Below are 18,706 nucleotides of genomic sequence, written 5' to 3' on the forward strand. Positions count from 1 at the left end.
CACACAAACACACACACAGACACGCACACACAAAAACACACATACAGACACACACGCACACACAGAAACACACACACAGGCACACACAGGCATACACACACACACAAATCTGGAAATGCTATGTTAGCTCCTAGAAGACTTTAGGGGACAATTTATTTGTCTGCGAAGACCAAAGATGGATTCACTTTAAAGAAAGCCAGTGGCGGGGCTGGTTAAGAGCACTAACTGCTCTTCCAAAGGACCCAGGTTCAATTCCCAGCAACCACACAACAGCTCACAACCATCAGTAACTTCGGTTCCAGGACCAGACATCCTCACACAGGCATACATGCAAGCAAAACACCAATGTACATAAAGTACATAAAAAATAAAATTAAAAATTAAAAGAAAAAAATAAAATAAATTTTGCAAAAGAAGGAAGGAAGAAAGAAAGAAAGCCAGTGACACTGGTTTTCAGGACGAGGATCTGCTTAAAGAGTGTAGCAAGGAAAGAATCCTGCAGAAAAATCTTTCCTCCCAAGTCCCATTCTAAATTGGAAGTGTAAAGGGTTATGGCTGCCAGGAGAAGAATCACAACCCAGCAAGGCGAGCTTTTCCATCCGGATGGAAGGATAAATTCATCCTTGCCGATGCCCCTACCCACCTCATCACCCTCTCCCAGTAACACCATAAGGACTGATTAGCAAAAATAATGGGGAAAAAAATCTGTGGAAAGAAATATGGGCTCCAGCTGTGTCCACACCTCACAGGGAAAAACACACACACACACACACACACACACACACACACACACCAAGGGGCCAAGCAGGAAGAAGAATGTGAGCTGAGCCACTAGCTGGCAGTTCCAGCCTCTGTGGGACAAAGAGGGAGAGCACCGCCCTTACCTCGGTTTTCCCTCACAGCCAGCACACTGGGATCCTGTTGGGGAAAGGGAGAGGGGGAGAGTCAGACAGAGCCCACGCCCGCCCATTTTTATCGCAGTTGGACAGGCTTTTCACAGCTGTGCTCATTTGGGCCAGGCAGGGTTGAAATGTGAGGAGCAGAGAATCCCCGGGGAGCGGGAGGGAGGGACGGTCCACAGGGTGGACAGAGGAAGAAGATAAAAATTAATAATAATCATGCTCACCTCAAGGAAAGAGCCCCAAGGCTGGGATGCAGGGTCTGTAGTGCTAGCAAGCCTTTATAGCACAGCAGCCCCCCTGTAGAACCACTGAATCCCTGGCTCTTGGGATTTCTGCCCCCTGACTTGGTTTTGCACCCTCATGGATAAACAAACTATCAGGCAAATCCTCGGTGACTAAATAAAGCCTTTCTTGGCTCATGTGGTTATTCCCATGAGACTGAAGCTAGACCACCCCCTATGTTTAAGGAGGGGGGACATGCTTCGCATCCATTTCCCAGGGGCTCTTGTGTCTGAACTGCTAACACATAAATGGTGGTGATGAACCTCATTTGTTTGTTTGTTTTGAGATAGGGCCTCACTATATAACCCAAACTGTCCTGGAACTCACTGTGTAGACCAGATTGGCCTCAAACTCACAAAGATCCACCTGTCTCTACTTCTCAAATGCTAAGATTAAAGGCGGAGGCCACCACGCCCTGCTAGAAGAGCATTTTAGTAAATGAATACCAAGTTACTCGGTAATCAGAAACTCACTTACCTATGGACATCCCCGTCCCTGTCTCACGCTAACGCCTGAGTCCCTTTACCTTCTGGATTTTTGGTTGCATGCGTGAGGGGCAGGGAGGCAGCTGGTTGAGAGCGCTGGTGATCTCAGGAGTCTCCACGGCGGCCAGGGCATTGCAGATGGCCTTAACAGACTGGACTACCCTGTCTGCCTTCAGTGGGAAATCCCCCTGTGGGAGGCCATACAATAAGACACATGATTCAGTTCTATGCCTCCCCACAACCCAGTCTTAAACGGTGTGCAGGGGCTAATGACTCTAAGGAGGAAATTCCATGAACCATACTTTATTTTCAGGTATTCAGTCTCTTGCTTTGAGTGGGCTAGCCACATCCATACTCCCTAGCCTGTCAGCCACGCCACTAAAGCTTTTATTTCCAGTCTTCAGTGACGGTCTATTTCTGATATACAAACACACACAGGTCTCCACCAGAGGCCTACAGTGTTAAATCAATCGGCAGGGAATAGCAAGGAGGTGAGCGAAACATTCTGAGGCCCCGCTTACTCTCGCAGACTTCTTAACTCGCCACAGGATGGCCGATGTCATAGACACACCATAGACACGCCACACTCTTCCCTCCTCTCCACACTGGGTATTTTCTCAGCTGAAATCTCTGCATCTGTCTGACTTTGACTGCTTATGTCAACTCAAATTAGGGACCAGGACACCTACTCCTTCACAAAGCTTTCCCCTCCCAACATCCACAGTCATCCTCTATCGAATAGCACGTTGGATGAACCTGCCTTCCATTTCCCTAACCACGCCAGCTCCCTGAAACCAAAACAAATCTTACACTCTGCACCGCGGCTCTACCCACCCCTAAACTAACACAGAGCACTGCAGAGTGGTCTCAGATCTCAGTGCCTCTGTTATTGTAGAGGCTGCTACAAAGTGGATTCTAACCGTGGGTGGAGGGTGAACTAGACATACTGCCCCAGAGAGACGAATCCAAGACAAAACCGAACTGAGGAGGCGGGGTTGTTATTTTGCTTTGTTTTTTGAGACAGGGTCTCGCTATATAGCTCTGGCTGGCCTGGAACCCAGAGAGATCTGCTTGCTTCTGCCTCCCAAGTGCTGGGATTAAAGCTCTGTGCCGCCAGGCCCTGTAGGGGATTTGATTTTTGAAGACCACTTCCAAAAGTTTGCTTTAGCTTCATGATATTTGTGTAAGTCTCCGAGGCCTGCAGTCCATGCAGGTCCAGGAGGGAAAGGATCAAGCCTTGGTACTTGCTGCCTCCCTGAGGGCGTGAAGTCTGTGCTGCAGGCTCAACAGAGCCTCTTCAGAGGGTATCCCTAGGCATTCTTCACAGAAAAACAACAAAAAACCTGGGACCACACCCTTAGTTCAGGGGTGTTTTACTGCAGAGACAGCCATCAGAGTCCACCTCTTGACTTTCACAGAGGGACAGAACACCTTTGTCACACTTGCCAGCTGCCTCCCAGGCAGGAGGTGTTTCACTTGCCCAGAACTAAGGGGGTGAAAGAAGGCGTCACTGACAGACTGTCATTGGGTTGCAGAAAACTGGGGAAGAAGGGAACTTCCAGTAGCTCCTCTCTTCAGCCCCAGGGTGTGGACTCACATCGGCCAGCAGGAAGGCGTCCACCTCGTTGTGGTAAGTGTCAAACAGAAGACTCAAGGCCTGCCTGGGGGAGTGGGGTGAGAAAAATCACAGGCGAGATCACAAAAGAGTGGCTGCCCCGGGAAGCCCACACTTTCCCTCCCATCTCCTGACTCTGATGTGGTGAAGGAGTTCCCACTCTTCCTGTGCCCCAAGTGGACGGAAAAGGGGTCTTTTCCACTTTGCTACCTCTCACCTAGAAAGGGACAGGAAAAGCGCTAGCATGGTGGTTCCCAACCTGCGGGGTTACATATCAGAAGTTTACATGACAATTCTTAACAGCAGCAGAAGTACAGCTATGAAATGGCAGGAGGGTAATGTATATACAATGTGCTGGGGTCAGCACACCATGAGGAACTGTATTAAAGGGCCGCAGCATCAGGAAGGCCGAGAACCACTGCTCGGAGAGAGAAGAGGAAGAGTGGGCTAAGGACATTCCTAGCAGGTTTCTTGGGCCAACATCCCAGACGTTTACAGGAATCTATGATGCCAGCAGGAAGCCAGGCAAGCGCATCTGCATCATTCCCTCACGGTTCCTGCTGAAACTACACCCGGTGGTCCCCATGCTCACCTGCTGATGGTCTGCTTGACTGGCCTCTCTTGGAGATGGATGAGGTAGTTCAAGGTGGAAGGGCTCTGATCGTCATTCACCTGAGGAGCGAGCAGTGTCCTCGTCAGGCAGGAGCAAGGCCCTTTCCCAACCTAGCCTACCTGCCCTGCTCCCGCCTGATGTCGTGTATCCTGTGTCCGCTCTACCTCCCTAGGTATGCACAGTCGTCCTGGATCATCCTGTGTCCACTCTACCTCCCCAGGTATGCACAGTCGTCCTGGATCATCCTGTGTCCACTCTACCTCCCCAGGTATGCACAGTCGTCCTGGATCATCCTGTGTCCACTCTACCTCCCCAGGTATGCACAGTCGTCCTGGATCATCCTGTGTCCACTCTACCTCCCCAGGTATGCACAGTCATCCTGGATCATCCTGTGTCTGCTCTACCTCCCCAGGTATGAAGTCGTTGGCCATTCCCAGCACATACCGTCCGGGCCAGGTCACTCCGCATGGCCTTCTGCTCCATCAGCTGCAGTCGGATGTTGATGTCAAACTTGCGACAATATTGGATATATTCATGGCTGCCCAAGGCATGCTTACTGGTGGGGTAGGGAGACAAGACCATTAGTGCCTGGGGGACTCAGTGGGAGGAGAGACACGTACTTTAGCCTGGGGAGAGACAACTGGGAAGGAAGGGAGGGAGAACGAAAGAGAGAAAGGAAGGGGAGAGGGGCTATGTTGTAGGGCTTCTCCTTTACTCCTGCAAATGCCATGGTAAAGCATAGGAAAGGCATGGGGTTTATTTATCTGAATAAAAGTCACCCACAACACTTAACCGTGAGCTACCCAAATAATGACTCACGGTTCATTCTCAGGACGGGAACCACTACAGAGTTGGGTTATAGAGGGGGCTTGTTAGGGAGCAGCTCCTTAAATCCTATTTTCTTGACTTTGACAGCCAAGGGGAAATGGGCTATGACACAGACTCTGGCGTCCAGTCTCCTTTGTGTGTTACCTACCAAGGTGCTGAGGACAAAGGAGGCAATCTCACCAGAATTCCAGAACCGTTCTCCTGAAACGGGTTCCACTTCTCCCCTCCCTCCACGCCCTGCCAGATTATGAGTCCCCTGTAAGTCTTCGCAGTTTCTAAAAGATACGTGCAGTTCTAGCTGCTCAGCACCCACACAGTAGAGCCGTGGTTCAGAAGAGGCAGCTTGCCGAGTTCCTCCGCCACCCAACCTCTTCCTCTCCCCGAAATCACACCTTAATCAGAAAGGAAACCCACAAGAAAGGGCTGAACAAGCCCCACTCGAGGCCACTGCTGCAGGCTGGGCCAAGCAACAGCATCTGGGGAACAGAAGGCGGAAACGGCCTTCCTTCCTCCGCAGAGATGGGAATCTGGGCTAGAATGGAGAGGAACGGAGGGGAGCAAAAGGGAAGAGGGGTACAGAAAACTCTGGAAGTACAGGGCCACAGGCCAAACAAAACCAGCCTAGACTTTGAGGTTTTCCACATCCTGGGGGGACCAGATCTGCAAAATGTGTTCTGATTGGCTAAGATTAAAGTAAAACTGAATTATGGCCATGGGGAGGCTGGACCGCCAGGCAGGCCCGCAGGAGGGTCTGTGAGGAAGGAAGACTGAGTGCAGTGGTGGAGAGAGGGGGAGGGCCGCCGCAGGAAACCGAACCTCCCCTAGGACTGTCTCAAGGTTCTTATCACAGAGCTGCCTGCATCCTGGAGCAACACCCCCGTCCTATTGGCCCTTCCACGGAGGCGAGGGAAACAATCCTCAGGGCTTCCTTGGGAACTAGCGATTTTCTGGTCCTTTCCACCCAGGAACCAGCACTAGGCTTTTATGCAGGGTGGATGGGTAGAACCAAGGTGTCCTTCGACTTGTTGGTGAAAGGGCTTCAGCTGTGCACACACGTTGGGGGAGGGGTGGAGGACACGACCATGACCTGGTCTCAGCTCATTGGGAGCATTTCACTTGACATCTTCCAGTACTGCTGCACTTGGGGCTCCAGTATTAGAAGTCTGTGTTTTCAGAGGCCCAGGAATCCTCTTCTAGGGCTGGTCCCTGGCCACTGGTATCCACTGACTGTTCATCAGGTCCTCACACTAACCCTCATCCTGTGTGTGTGTGTGTGTGTGTGTGTGCAGGTGTGTGTGTATGTGCACAGATGGAACCTAGGTGTTTGTGTGTGTGTGTGTGTAGGTCTGTGTTTGTGGGGGGCAGGTGTGTGTGTATGCTGCACAGATGGAACTCAGGTGTGTGTGTGTGTATGTGTGTGTATGTGTGTGTGTGTAGGTCTGTGTTTGTGGGGGGCAGGTGTGCGTGTATGCTGCACAGATGGAACCCAGGTGTGTGTGTGTGTATGTGTGTGTGTGTAGGTCTGTGTTTGTGGGGGCAGATGTGTGTGTATGCTGCACAGATGGAGCCCAGGGCTTCACTTCTACCACCAGTGAACTACACCCCCAACCTAAAACTTGGCCACTCTTTACAGAAGACACTGAGAAGCAGGCTTCACAACTGGTCAGTGGAAAACCAGAATTTAGTATAAACAGTGTTCCCTGGGGTCTGATTTACCCAGCATAGCCCTGTTCCCTCTGAACAACGACAAGCTGCTCATGGCTAGAGTTTCCAGGATACCCTGTATCTAGGACCCCTCCCTGCTTGTGTAGGAAGGCAAAGACACAATGAACACAACGTGGAAGACGGTTAAGGGTACCCTGGAACTATATCAGGGTGGGCCTGCTTCTTTCCCCTCAGCTTCTAGATGAGGATGCAGAGGCCAGAGAGTACCTACTATCCCCAGTGCTGAAGAAATCACATTTAAGAAATGAATATTTTTTAAAAAAATGAATCTTTAGTCCTATCAATCTTGTGCTCTAACTGTAGAAAACTATGCTTCCATCTAGATTTGCTGGAGGGAAAATACACAGCTCCACAGAGTCCCACAATTCACAGAAACTGCTAACGCAAGGGATACAGGCCTTGACTTTCTCTCTCTCCACGTTCTGCTTCCCCTTCTAAGGGGGCCACAGATGGCGCAGTCACCACACAAGAGCTTGGATGGAGGAAAGCAAATCTCCTGATGTTTGCTGCCACATGCTACCCCTGGGAGTGGGATCCCTGACTACCCCACCCCAGTTTTCCACAGTCCAGAGTAGTGCAGAGGGCTTCTCTCAGCTCGTCCCACATCACACTTTCCAGAGAAGCTGCCTTCTGTAGCGGGCACTGGCTGGAGGGAGCTGGAAGCCAGCCTAGGAAGAGGTTAACCAGCTGCACAGGCCAGTGGAAACAAACGCATGTTGGCAAGGGAAAGCCAGCAAGAGCCACTGTAATTTCTCCCTTTGGTTCTCTAAGGGCATTTCTGCCTAGCAGTTGCGTGTCCTCTAGAGCAGGGAAAGCAACCTGCCACTGCCCCTCCACAAACAACACACATCTCTCAGCAACCAGAAGCCTGCACACAGATACGACCTCATCTTTGCTTAATCTCAGCTCCAAACTCTTTCCACAGCAGATTTGGCTCGGGCTCCAGCCAACCCAGCTGGAAGATGGAGCTCCTAGGGAAAATGCGACGTGGCTGAGATTGTGCCCAGAAAGCAGGAGTCCTGGCTGCAGGGTTAGGGAAGAGCAGCAGAAAATGCTGAACCTAGTGCAGGTCGCTAAGGACCTCCCTCATTCTCCTAGCCAGAAGGCAGGTGTCACCTCTGTCGCTGGTCCCTTAATCCACTCACTCACTTTTGCAGGAATTCCTCCAGCCCGCAGGGCTTGAGCACAAAGTCCCCCACGTCCACTTCCCTCAGTTCATCATGGGTGTAGCAGAGGGTCTGGTAGATGAGCAAGTCCACGGTGGAGGAACCTGTAAGCAGCAAGGCAGAAGAGCGAGGGCAGTGACTTTGGGCAGGTGGGGCAGAGCCTCCCAACTTTGATCCTTTATCACCAGTTATGCCAGCTGTAGTATGTAAGATGTAAGAATTAATAAGAAGCCTGAGCTACTAGGCCAACCAGTTTATGATTAATACAGATCTCTGTGTGTTTACTTGGGAACCGGGTGGGACAGAAATCTCTTTCAACAAATGGTGCTCAACATGTAGACAACTGCATCCACAAATGACCTGAGAGAGCTTGGGAAGTAATTCTAGACACAAAATAACAGCGTTAAACATGGCTTCTTGATAGCAGCAATTTCTTGGGTTTGCTCTCTTTGCTAGAGGCAAGTACATCTCATTTAAGAGACGCTTCCTGACTCAACTTTAGCTGCGAAACGTTGCAACTCTTTTAAGAGGCCCTGCCACCAAACACTTAAATGGTGTTTATGAATTGCTGACAGCATGCTTCTTGGTGGTGCCAGGAACCTTGAAATGCCATAGAGTTGTAGCAATAAACATGGCTCCAACCAGTACCTCCGCCATGAGGCTAGACTCTCAGAAAAAGGCTAAGGAATGGGGTGGATCCAACCATCAAAGCCACGGCTTTAATCCTATTTAAGTCATATCGCTTAGCAAATTAAAGACTCATGTAGTCAGAAAAAGAGATATACACAGTAAAGATAGATTCAAAGATGAAGAAACCTCTAAATGGTTTACTGTGTGTTTAAAAATATAATGTAGGCTTGGGGGAGAGGGAAAAAAAAGAGGATAAAGTCCTTAAAAGAAAAAAGAAAAAACGAGAGTAGTTGGGTGTGGTGGTGCACATCTTTAATCCCAACACGTGGGAGGCAGAGGCAGGCAGATCTCTGACAGTTAAAGGACAGCCTGGTCTACAGAGTGAGTTCCAGGACAGCCAAAGATACACAGAGAAGTCCTGTCTCAAAAAGCCAAAAATTAAAAATAAAAATATCAGAAATAGAGTTTAAAATAAAGCTATGTAAAGATGAAAAATACACAGAGATTCTGGGTATTGTATATTATTGTGTTGTCTTTGAATTGTATGATGGCTGAGGAAGGAACAAAAACTGCTAAAAGATATTTGATTATAAATGCTGCTAGATTAATACAACATATATATTTTGAAAATGCCTTGATTTCAAAATTTAAGTCAAAAGGTATGTTACTTTGGAGAAGAGGTTTTGTTTTTGTTTCCACAGGAAATGAGAAACTGTGGATTCATTCCGAGCTAAGAAAAATCAGATTTGATCAATGAAAACCCCCTGAAGAATCTCCAATAGGAGCAGATGGTCCAGATGATCCAACATTTCAGACGACCTCTGTTAGAGTTTCCTCTGAGTTCTGCATCCAGAACAGTTTCAGGACTGCTGGCTGAGATGATCAAGCCTCACAGGATATTCCAGTCAGGACTTGACCATAATTCTAAGTTTTCTTTAGGCCTCCACTAGATTATGAATGCCCCCAATCGGCAGGAAATAGCCTGGAAAACTTCACCTGCATTCCCAAAAATGGATTATGGATGTTTTTCGTTGTTTAGAGTGTTGGTTACAAGTTTTTATGGATAATGGTCAGGAGAAAAGCTAACCAAAGGAGATATGATTCAGAGTTCTGGTTTTAAAAAAAGTGGGGGGTGCTGTGGGACAATGGTCTGTACCCTGTCACTTGTATATTAAATAAATGCTGATTGGCCAATAGCCAGGCGGGAAGAATAGGCGGGGCAAGGAGAACAGAAGAATCCTGGGAACAGGAAAGAGTCAGTCTGCAATAGTCACCCAGACACAGAGCAAGCAAGATGTGACTGTAGAGCCGAAAAAGGTACCAAGCCATGTGGCTAACACAGACAAGAATTATGAGTTAATAAGAAGCCTGAGATACTAGGCCAATCAGTTTATAATTAATGTAGATCTCTGTGTAATGGGACAGAAATCTCTGTCAACACCCAGCTCTCCCGCCTCACCTCCAGGGACACTCACATGTCCCCAGCTAACTTACAGTTGCAGGTAAAAGTGAGCGGCTCCCGAAGACTCTCGCACAACACAGTCACTTTCAGGTTGACCTCATCCCCAAGATGCTCTGGACTCGGGGTGACAGCGCTCCAGACATATCCAGTTAGGGAATAGTCCTGGATATCAGAGCCTGTCCGAAGGCTGTATAGGAAGAAAAAGAGGATTCATGCTGTGTCTTCAAAGAATCCTGATGAGGGCCCCTGCGACCCTAAGGCCCAAGGGCTTTCCTGTCTCCTGAGCTTGCCCCCTCCTCCGTGGTCCAGGCTGGGGCAAGGGGAGGCTACCCTGAGAAGCTGTACTCTTACCATCTCGCTACAGTTGTGAAACAATCCCCACAGTCTTAGAATGGTAGCAAGAACTCCCAAAGGAGTTTCCCATATTTAGTTTAACAGAATTTAATCAATAAGTTGTTAGCAATCCATTTCCTCTCTCTTCAGTAAAAGAGAAATCTTTTCTTCCCTGAGAGGTATGTTTACTCCTCAGGACAGCTGAGGATCAGAGCCTGAAGTGAGGGGATGATTAGTTAGGCTGATCAAGGTTTGTGAGTTTTACTAAAAATGTGCAAAATTCTAATTTTTTTCTTTTGAGACAGAGTTTCACTACATGGCCTTAGCTGCCCTGGAACTTGTCAGGTAGTCAAGGATAGATCATAAAGATCTGTCTGCCTCTGCTTCCCAAGTGCTGGATTAGGGGTGTGCACCACTATACCTAGCAAACTTCTAAGGTTTCATAAAAGCCTGCAGACACCTGCTGGAAAAGAATTCCCACTCTGTGGAATTTTATTCATTATAGCTCTTCCTCCTTTCTAGAAGAACAGGTAGCCTCCTCCAGAGACTCAGAATCCTCCAATCATTCACTCACACATCATATGTACCCCTCCCCTCCCCTCCCCTCATACACGAACACATGTACACACCATACACCCCCCCTCCTCCCCCATCCCATCCTTCAGCTCTTACATATCCAGCATGTGGCAAAATGCAGCAACTTCCTCATCTCTCTCCTCTGAGACCTCAAACAGTTCGTGGCCATTGGCGGTGGTGTGGGGCCTGGAGCCCACCTTTAAGGGAAGAGCAACTCACTCAGTGCTTTTTCTCTCATGGCACCCCGTCTTTGCACAGCCTCCCAGATGTAAAGACAGTCCGTGTATAAGGACTTTTGACTTAACATTGAAAGGAACTTGGAATACATTATCTGCCAACCTAGGACACCAAAGACTAAACTGAAAAAGGAGCTGAAGCCTGGGATGAGCATGGATGCTGAGCAGTGGACAAGAGTGGCCATATCTGCTCTGCGAGGGGGACATGTCTGACCAGTCCAGTGTGGCCGACCAAGCAGTGTGTAGCACAGTGCTGATGGTCACCAGTGGGCAAGGTCTTCCGGGGAAAACTCCAGAAACATACAGGTGAGCTGAGGTAGGCCAGGCAGGTGATCAGCCAAATGGTCCCCAGTGAGGCCTGGACTTACACAAAAGCCTCTACATCCAAGGCCCCGGACACTAGACGCAAAGACTGAGCCCTTCAGGAGTGGGTATGATTCAGACGCATGTGCCTTCTCAGGAAGAAGACACATGTATCAAAGCAGGATCTTTGCTGGAGAGGACCTGGCTGGACTCCTCCTGTAGGCTTTGCTGGTTCTAAGCAGCTAGGGATCCAGGCAGCCTGTTCAGACTGGCCCCATTTCCTCTCCCAGAACATACATGTGGTGCTAAGATCCTTAAGCCAGGTCCCATACCATTTCCCATCCCAGGGGTGCTCTCAAATGCCCAGGAAACCCTCCAATGAGCCCCAGGGAGGAACAGCTAAGGAGAAAGCTGGTATCGACAGGCCTCACAGGCCTGCCCGGGGCAGCCACCCAGGAATGACACTTTGGCTCCATGGAGTTCCAGGCTGCATCCCGGAAAGACAGCAGGCTCTAACAGCTGCATCGGGGAGGAAAGGGGGTGTCTCTAAGGCTGTGGTTTGTGTGTGCCACCTCACCTCTCTTCACTCCCTCAGCTGTTCTCATGCTCTCCCTGTCCCTCAGGGCAGAAGGTAGCAACCCAGCTCCTCACTGAATACTCTGACTGCTTCCTCAAGTGTCCCTCCCTCTGGTCAGTCATGCTCCCCTGGGGGTGCGTAGAGTGGGGGCGGCAGCACATAATGGGGAAGGCAGCAGTGGGGGCAGTTGGCATGTGAGGCCCTGGCTTTGCCAAGCGTATGCCTGTGTCCCAGTCCAAACAATAGTACCACTGTCAGCAATCAACCTATGCGAGAGAGTCAGAGAGAGAGAGAAGAGGAAGAGAGGGAGAGGGAGAAAACAGAACAGCCACTGAAGGCCATTTCATGCCCTTTCTGTACCACTCCTTGGCACTGTAAGAAAACAAAAGGCACTTACGTTTGCCCGGCTGGCAGGCCCTGGTGGCATCACTCGATGCTGGCCTGGGGAGTCTGCCAGGCAGAGGCTGGTAGCGGGGGTATCAGGCTGGCATTTGGAGCCAGCCATTTCCAGAGATGGCTCAGTGGGCCTGGGATAAGAACGATCCTTCCGGCGAAGGCGGGGTGGGGGTATAGGCACAGAGCTCAAGGGGTTCCCCCTCCCAGCAGGTTGAGCCCCCGCCCCAATCTGAAGTGGGGAGGACCACTGTTGCGTTGCCTCCCCCACTCCAGAACCGGCAAGAGCTTTTTGCTTCGCCCTTGCTTCTTCAAGGAGACTCCGAACCAGATCAGGCTCCATTTCGGTACTCCGATGATGCATGATAGGGGAGGGAAGACAGGGGTGACCACTTACCCCAGGCTGCCTGCCTCTGTGAGCAGGCCGGGCTCTGTGTGAGGAACTGAGCTAAGGACATGACTCTCCCCATCCCTATAAATAGCAGGAGCAGCCCCACCTCCGAGATGAGCCTTTAAAAAGCCTGAACTCCGGTGCTGCCGCTCACCCTGACTAGGCTTTGAGGGGCTCGCTCTGCAAATGCAGAGGAAGGAAGAAGCGTGCAGCTATGCAGAGTTGGAAGTGATCCCTAAGGCTGGACACGAGGTGGGAAAGCCCCAGCGCACTAAGACAATGAATGGTAAGGAGGGAGGAGGGAGGAATGAGGGGGCATAAGTAGCTTCAGAAGTCTGCAGCTATGAAGTAACCTCCTGAATCATGGAGCAACGCGTCCAGAAGTCAGGGTAAGCAAGGTGGCCTTCAGGTCCCACCTTTGGCGATACCCCTGACACTCCATGGACCGAAACCATATCAAGGCTGCTGTGGAAGCCAGCTGGGTTGAAGAATAGACTTTGCACTTTATAATGTATACTCATAAGCCAAAGCCTTACTATCATATTGCTGGGCCTTTTTCTTGGTATTTTCAGGGGGAAAGATGACCAAAAGTAAACACCCCCACAGTGCGACTGTACTTAACACCACTGAGCTACACACCTTTAAATGGTGGAAGGTGAATGTTGTATCACAATCAAAAGCAGCAAGGAAGGGAAGGTGAGAGGGAGAAAAACTTTGGAACAAGACCAGGGTCTAATACCAGCTCTGCCATTTCTTGCATTGGACAGGGTTGATGTGGATCTGGATAGGGTATTCTGTGAGCATAGAACCAACAGCTAACACTACGGATGACCACCAGGGCCATAGCTATGCAGCGGATGGCCGGGCAGGGCCTCAGGAGTAAGAAGCAGCTCAAGTTGCACCACCACCATTCAGCCACAGGATCAATGTTAAATCAGGTGCCTCCTAAGTCAGTCCTTACATCATGAAGGAAGTACCTATTAACAGCCACGATACCAAAACACCTGCCCCCATAAGGGCTGTTTCAACCAAGACACTGAAACTTAACCTAGGAAAGGAGCCAGACCCTTCCTGATGTTCTTGGCCCAACCTCCAATAAGAAAGCCTAGCTTGGCTCCCTCCGAACCCCCACAAGCACCCAAGGGTTCCAAAGGCAGAAGTAGAAGAGAGGACTAAATGGGCCCGTGAGTGCTTGGCAGATCTGAATTTGGGACGGCAAAGAGAACGTAGCCCACGTTCTGAACAAACACACAGGAAGGTAGGTCCTCACCGGAGCAGCAGAAATCCGGCGGTTCTTGCCAGGTGTCGCATTTTTTCGGTTGGCATATCGGGAAGTATAGGTTCGGGGCGGCACCTGAGGGGGCATCGTCTTGCTCCGGGCCACGGGTTTTCCAGAGGTGTCCTTGTTGAAGTCCAGGGGCCCCCGGCCCTCCTTCCACCCCCTGGTAGCATCAGACAATATCTCTGAGTCATAGGTTGACTTCAAGTTGAGCCTGGTGATTGCATCATTGATGCCATCATAGTCCACAGAGCTCAGCCTGTGTCGCTGTCCCCCACCATCAGGTAGCTCATCCTCTTCTGGGTCCTGGGGCCCTAACAGTTTGTCAGATGGCTGTTCCACCAAAGCCAAACTGTTGATGTCAGTGGACTGAGCAATCTTGGAGGGTGAGGGGGACCCCTTCCTGGGAGGCAAGGGGGGGGCATCCCAGATAGAGACCCGAGGAGGCAGAGGAGGTGGGGATAGTTTCTTGCTTGAGCCACCTGTGTCACCTGATTCTGAAGACAAAGAGAGACTCCCATCTGAGCCATCAAAAATATAGAGATAGTCTCCAGGCAGGGAGCCCTTGGGCCAGGGATCTGGGCCGGGCTGGGGATCTTGGGAGGTAGAGTTGGGGGGTTCTTCTTGTGGGGCAATGGAGTTGTAATTCAGGGTAGGGTCAGAGCCAGAAAGACCACGCAAGAGCTTGAGGTCTGTCCGCCTGCCTGCTGGCTTGCTGTAGAAGTCCAAAGCGGGCTCATCCCAGCTGATAAGAGAGGGCTCTGTGTTCTGCTTAGCCCTGCTCTCCTCCTTGTGATGGCGGAGCCGAGAAAGAGCATCGTACTCCATCTGCAGGGCTTCAGCCATAGCCAGTTCTTTGCGGCTGATGCCCACGGACTCCAGGGACTTCCAGTGTTCCCCATTGCCCTGAGTGGAAGACATGATGAGGGTGTGGGCACAAGAGACAATGAAGCCTTCTACTTCCTGCCAGTGTCAGGCCTGTGTGGCTGGTACATGTTGTCTTGGGACCTATGGGCAAGGGGTAAAAATGTAACTGTTACAAAGCAAGACTTATCAGTAATCTGATACTGTGACAATAGGTGACATAATCTAGGCCAGTACCCATTTCCTCAGTGCCCGCAACAGAAGCAAAGAACAGAAAGACAGAGAAAAGAAAGAGACACCAGAACAACCTTATTATCCCTATCCAGCCATCATTCTAAACATGCCTCCATCTCTGCTCCTAATTCCTATCCTTACTTCCACCACACATGCTTCAAGGAAAGAGTGAGGTACTTGATTGATTTAACAAGTATTTGTGTGTTGTTAGGGAAGGGTATGAATGCCATGGACACACAGGAAGATCGGAGGACAACTTTCAGGAATCATTCAAAAGATGAGAAGAATCATTTCATCAGCCAAGAGTAGAAGTAGAAAGCAGGGTCTCCCGAGGGAAAGAGGACGGCTGTCTAGGGGTGGAACTCAATGGCAGAGTGTCCGTCCAGCAGTCCTAGATTCCATTCCATGTTTTCCAAATACTAATGGTAACTGGGGGCAGCGAGATGGTTTAGGAATAAAAGCACTTCCAGCCCAATCCTGCTGAGCTGGGTTTGATCACCAGAGCTCACCACGGAAAGAGAGAACCAAGCACTGAACGTTGTCCTCTGACTTCCACACACACATTGTGGCCTGGCACACCCGCTCACACATATTCCAATTACATGTGCACACAATAATAATAAAGTTAAGTATCTTCTAATTAGAAGGGGAGGGGTTCTAGTGACAAGGCATAGTGGCAGAACATTTACCAAGTATGTGCTAGGCCCTAGGTTTGATCCCCAGTACTACACAGAAAAAATTAAACCAGGCATGGTGGCACATGCTATAATCCAAGCCATTCAGGAGGCAAAGGCAGAAACCAGGAGCTTGTAGCCAGTATGGGTGACATGGGAGATGTTTCAAAACAAAGGTTAACGAAAAGGGGGCTGGAGAGATGACTCAGTGGTTGAGAGCACTGCTGCTCTTGGGGAGGACCCAGGTTCAGTTCTCAGCACTCACATGGTGGTTCACAACCATTGGCAACTCCAGTGCCAGGTAATCCGACGTCCTCTTCTGTCCTCCAAGGGCAGAAGACACATATGTGGTGCACATATATAATCCACGCAAAACAGTCATACAAATATACAATAAAAAGACATAAATCTAAAAGTTAAAATTAGCAAAGAAAAGAGGCCAGCTCTCATTCACTCACACACAGCTAGTAGGAATGTAAAATGGTCGCCTTGGAAACTAGGCAGGCTCTGACAGAGGGAAACACATGTCTACCTACGACTCACCTATACACAGATGCACAGCCTTGTGCGCAGTGGCTAAACACAGAACTGAGGCTGTAACTATCAGTAGGTTCTGAGTTTGGTGCCCAGCACTACAATCAATCAACTGTTCATCACTGCAAGTAAATAACAGTAACCCTCACGTAGTAAACATAGAAGCTTTGCTTATAATATCTCCAAACTAGAAATGACCCAAATGTCTATCAGCCCCATTTTCTATTATCTTTTGAAAATGTGCAACATCTGGGTAGGGACTGAGGCTCAGATAGTAAAGGGCTTATCTAGCATATAGAAAGCCCTGGGTTTGACCCCAGAAACACAAAAAAACAGGTGTGGTGACGCACGCCTGTGATCCCAGCACTCAGGAGATAGAAGATCAGAAGCTCAGGGTCCATCTGAGCTACATCGAGACTGCCAGGCAATGGTGAGGGATGACTTTAATCCCGGCACTCCAGAGGCAGAGGCAGGCAGATCTTTGGAGGGCAACCTGGTCTACAGAGCGAGGTCCAGGACAGCCAGGGCTTCATAGAAAAACCCTGCCTCGAAAGACACAAAACAAAACAGTTCAAGGCCAGCCTGAGCTGCGTAAGACCCTATCTCAAAGCAAAAAGTTATCCATCTACATATGTATGGTTGAATGCTACTTAGCAATGAAAATGAATGAATTATTGATAAGTGTAAAATCACGGATGAGCCTCAGATTAACTCTGTGGAATAAAACCTGCCAGACAAAGTGTATGCGTATGCATCATTGCATTTATAGGACATTTCTGAAGATGCAAACTGAGCGACTGTGAGGAAAAACAGATGGATGCTGATCTGGGGAAGGAAGGGGAAGGCTTACCATGAGCCATACAGGAGCTTTGGGGAGCAATGAATATGCTCGTTATCTTTTTTTTTTTCACTTTTCTCCCCACTACTCCCTTTCTGCAGAGATCACAGCTATGGCCCGTGCGTGCTGGGCAAGCACTCTATCCCTGAGCTTCGGCTCCAGCCCGTTCATTATCTTGCCAGTAGTGGTGATTTCGCCAGTGCGTTCATATGCCAAACGTATGTTGTACACTTTAACTAGATGCTGCTTACGACATGTCAATTAACCCCCAGCAAAATAGACGTGTACAACAGAGCTCTACTTAGCAGACTTTATAATTACTCAAAGTTCAACAACAGGTGAAACTCAGTGCCTGAGTATGGATCCACCAAAATATTGATCCTCAGCCCTTAGGAAGCTGGATAGGAAGTTCAGGTCAGATGCCTTTAGCGCCAAGAGCCTGCCACTGACTCCAGGGTTGGTACCTTCTGCTTCTGAAGTCATACATGAAAAGAGTTGGGAGGCACTGATCAAATACATATAATGACCAGGTTAGTCTGTCCTGTGGTCCTCAAGCTGTCGCTAAGAAGCACAGTGGGACTGTTCACAGATACCAAAGCCCACACACTCTCGATTGGTTCTGATTTCGTTGGTCCGCAGTGAGGCAATGGTTATTTAATAAAAAACAAATAAAACAACATCCCAGGAGATCCTCTGTGTGCCTGTGGTTGGGGGTGTGAGAGCCGTCAGTTCTTCAGCAACACTGGGAAGTTCACGGTCTCACAAAAATACCAGCTATCATTCATTCTGTAGGACAGCTTCACGCAGGGGGTAACAAACCCATGCAGCATGTCATTTATTCCTCTTGATCCCAGAGTTGAAAACAACAGTAGAAAGGTTCTGATAGAGCTTGTGTGTTTGTGTCCCTCTCTCTCTTTTTTTTAACCCCACCCCCATCTGTCTCTAACTCAGGCAGGCTAAAGACGTAGCAGAAAATGACTCTGAACTCTTGATTTTCCTGCCTCTACCTCCCTAGTGCTGGAATTACAGGTATGTGCCACCACGCCTAGGTTAGTCTAGTCACAAGTGTGTGTGTGTGTGTGTGTGTGTGTGTATGAGAGAGAGAAAGAGAGAGCGCGCGCACGAGAGAGAAAGAGCAGGGATGGAAAGTAGGGCTTCGTGCATGCTATGGATATACTCCACCACTAAGCCACATCCCGAGCCCTTGAGTGGCAAGTCCCACTCAACTCGAAATAGGAGGCAGGTCCACCTTCAGCTCAGGTGCCCTTCTAGGACCCTCTCGAATTTGGCAGACACAGGTCAGGACCCTGGCCAGAGTCGTGGTTGGCTGTGAGAGGTTGTGATTTCTATTGCACTTGGCAGGTCCCCAAAGACGGACTAGCCCAAAGCGCCTGTCTGCCCTTCACCTGATGACCTCCCAACCCTTTCACAACTCTTTAAAAGTTACTTTTGACCCACAGGGCGGGAATTGGGGGTGGGGATACTGACGTGACTTCCGGAACAGGGCAAGATAGACAGGCGTCGTTGTCCAGAGGTGGGATAACAGCATCCTAGTGTTTTTACAGACACAAGACACTAGAAAAAAGCTCAATGTATATTACACTGTATTACAGAACTATACCGCAGCTCAAATTAAGATTTTTAATCCCGAAGGTGATTGTATTTTCAGTCCTGAGCTGGGACAAGCAGAGTGTTGAAATTTGCCTTAGCGGGCACCACTGTGAAGTTAGAAAACTAAGGCCATGGACAACAGCTCCCCAGCTTCC

At 49.5% G+C, this 18,706-nt stretch overlaps 1 protein-coding gene across 2 annotated transcripts in view; it reads right to left on the minus strand.

Annotated features, from left to right (window-relative positions):
* Pik3c2b (phosphatidylinositol-4-phosphate 3-kinase catalytic subunit type 2 beta) overlaps positions 1-18,706 on the minus strand; it is a 63,901-nt gene that overhangs the window by 31,580 nt on the left and 13,615 nt on the right. For both annotated transcript variants that reach the window (XM_057769509.1, XM_057769508.1), the window contains exons 2-10: positions 13,788-14,804; positions 10,714-10,814; positions 9,741-9,895; positions 7,600-7,720; positions 4,342-4,453; positions 3,877-3,956; positions 3,267-3,330; positions 1,711-1,857; positions 885-918 (exon numbers count right to left, since the gene is read on the minus strand). In XM_057769509.1, the coding sequence (XP_057625492.1) occupies positions 885-918; positions 1,711-1,857; positions 3,267-3,330; positions 3,877-3,956; positions 4,342-4,453; positions 7,600-7,720; positions 9,741-9,895; positions 10,714-10,814; positions 13,788-14,717 (1,744 nt within the window). In that variant the 5' untranslated portion in view covers positions 14,718-14,804. The remainder of the gene's footprint in view (positions 1-884; positions 919-1,710; positions 1,858-3,266; positions 3,331-3,876; positions 3,957-4,341; positions 4,454-7,599; positions 7,721-9,740; positions 9,896-10,713; positions 10,815-13,787; positions 14,805-18,706) is intronic.

This window comes from Chionomys nivalis, chromosome 5 (assembly GCF_950005125.1).
Source record: "Chionomys nivalis chromosome 5, mChiNiv1.1, whole genome shotgun sequence".
Taxonomy (NCBI): domain Eukaryota; kingdom Metazoa; phylum Chordata; class Mammalia; order Rodentia; family Cricetidae; genus Chionomys; species Chionomys nivalis.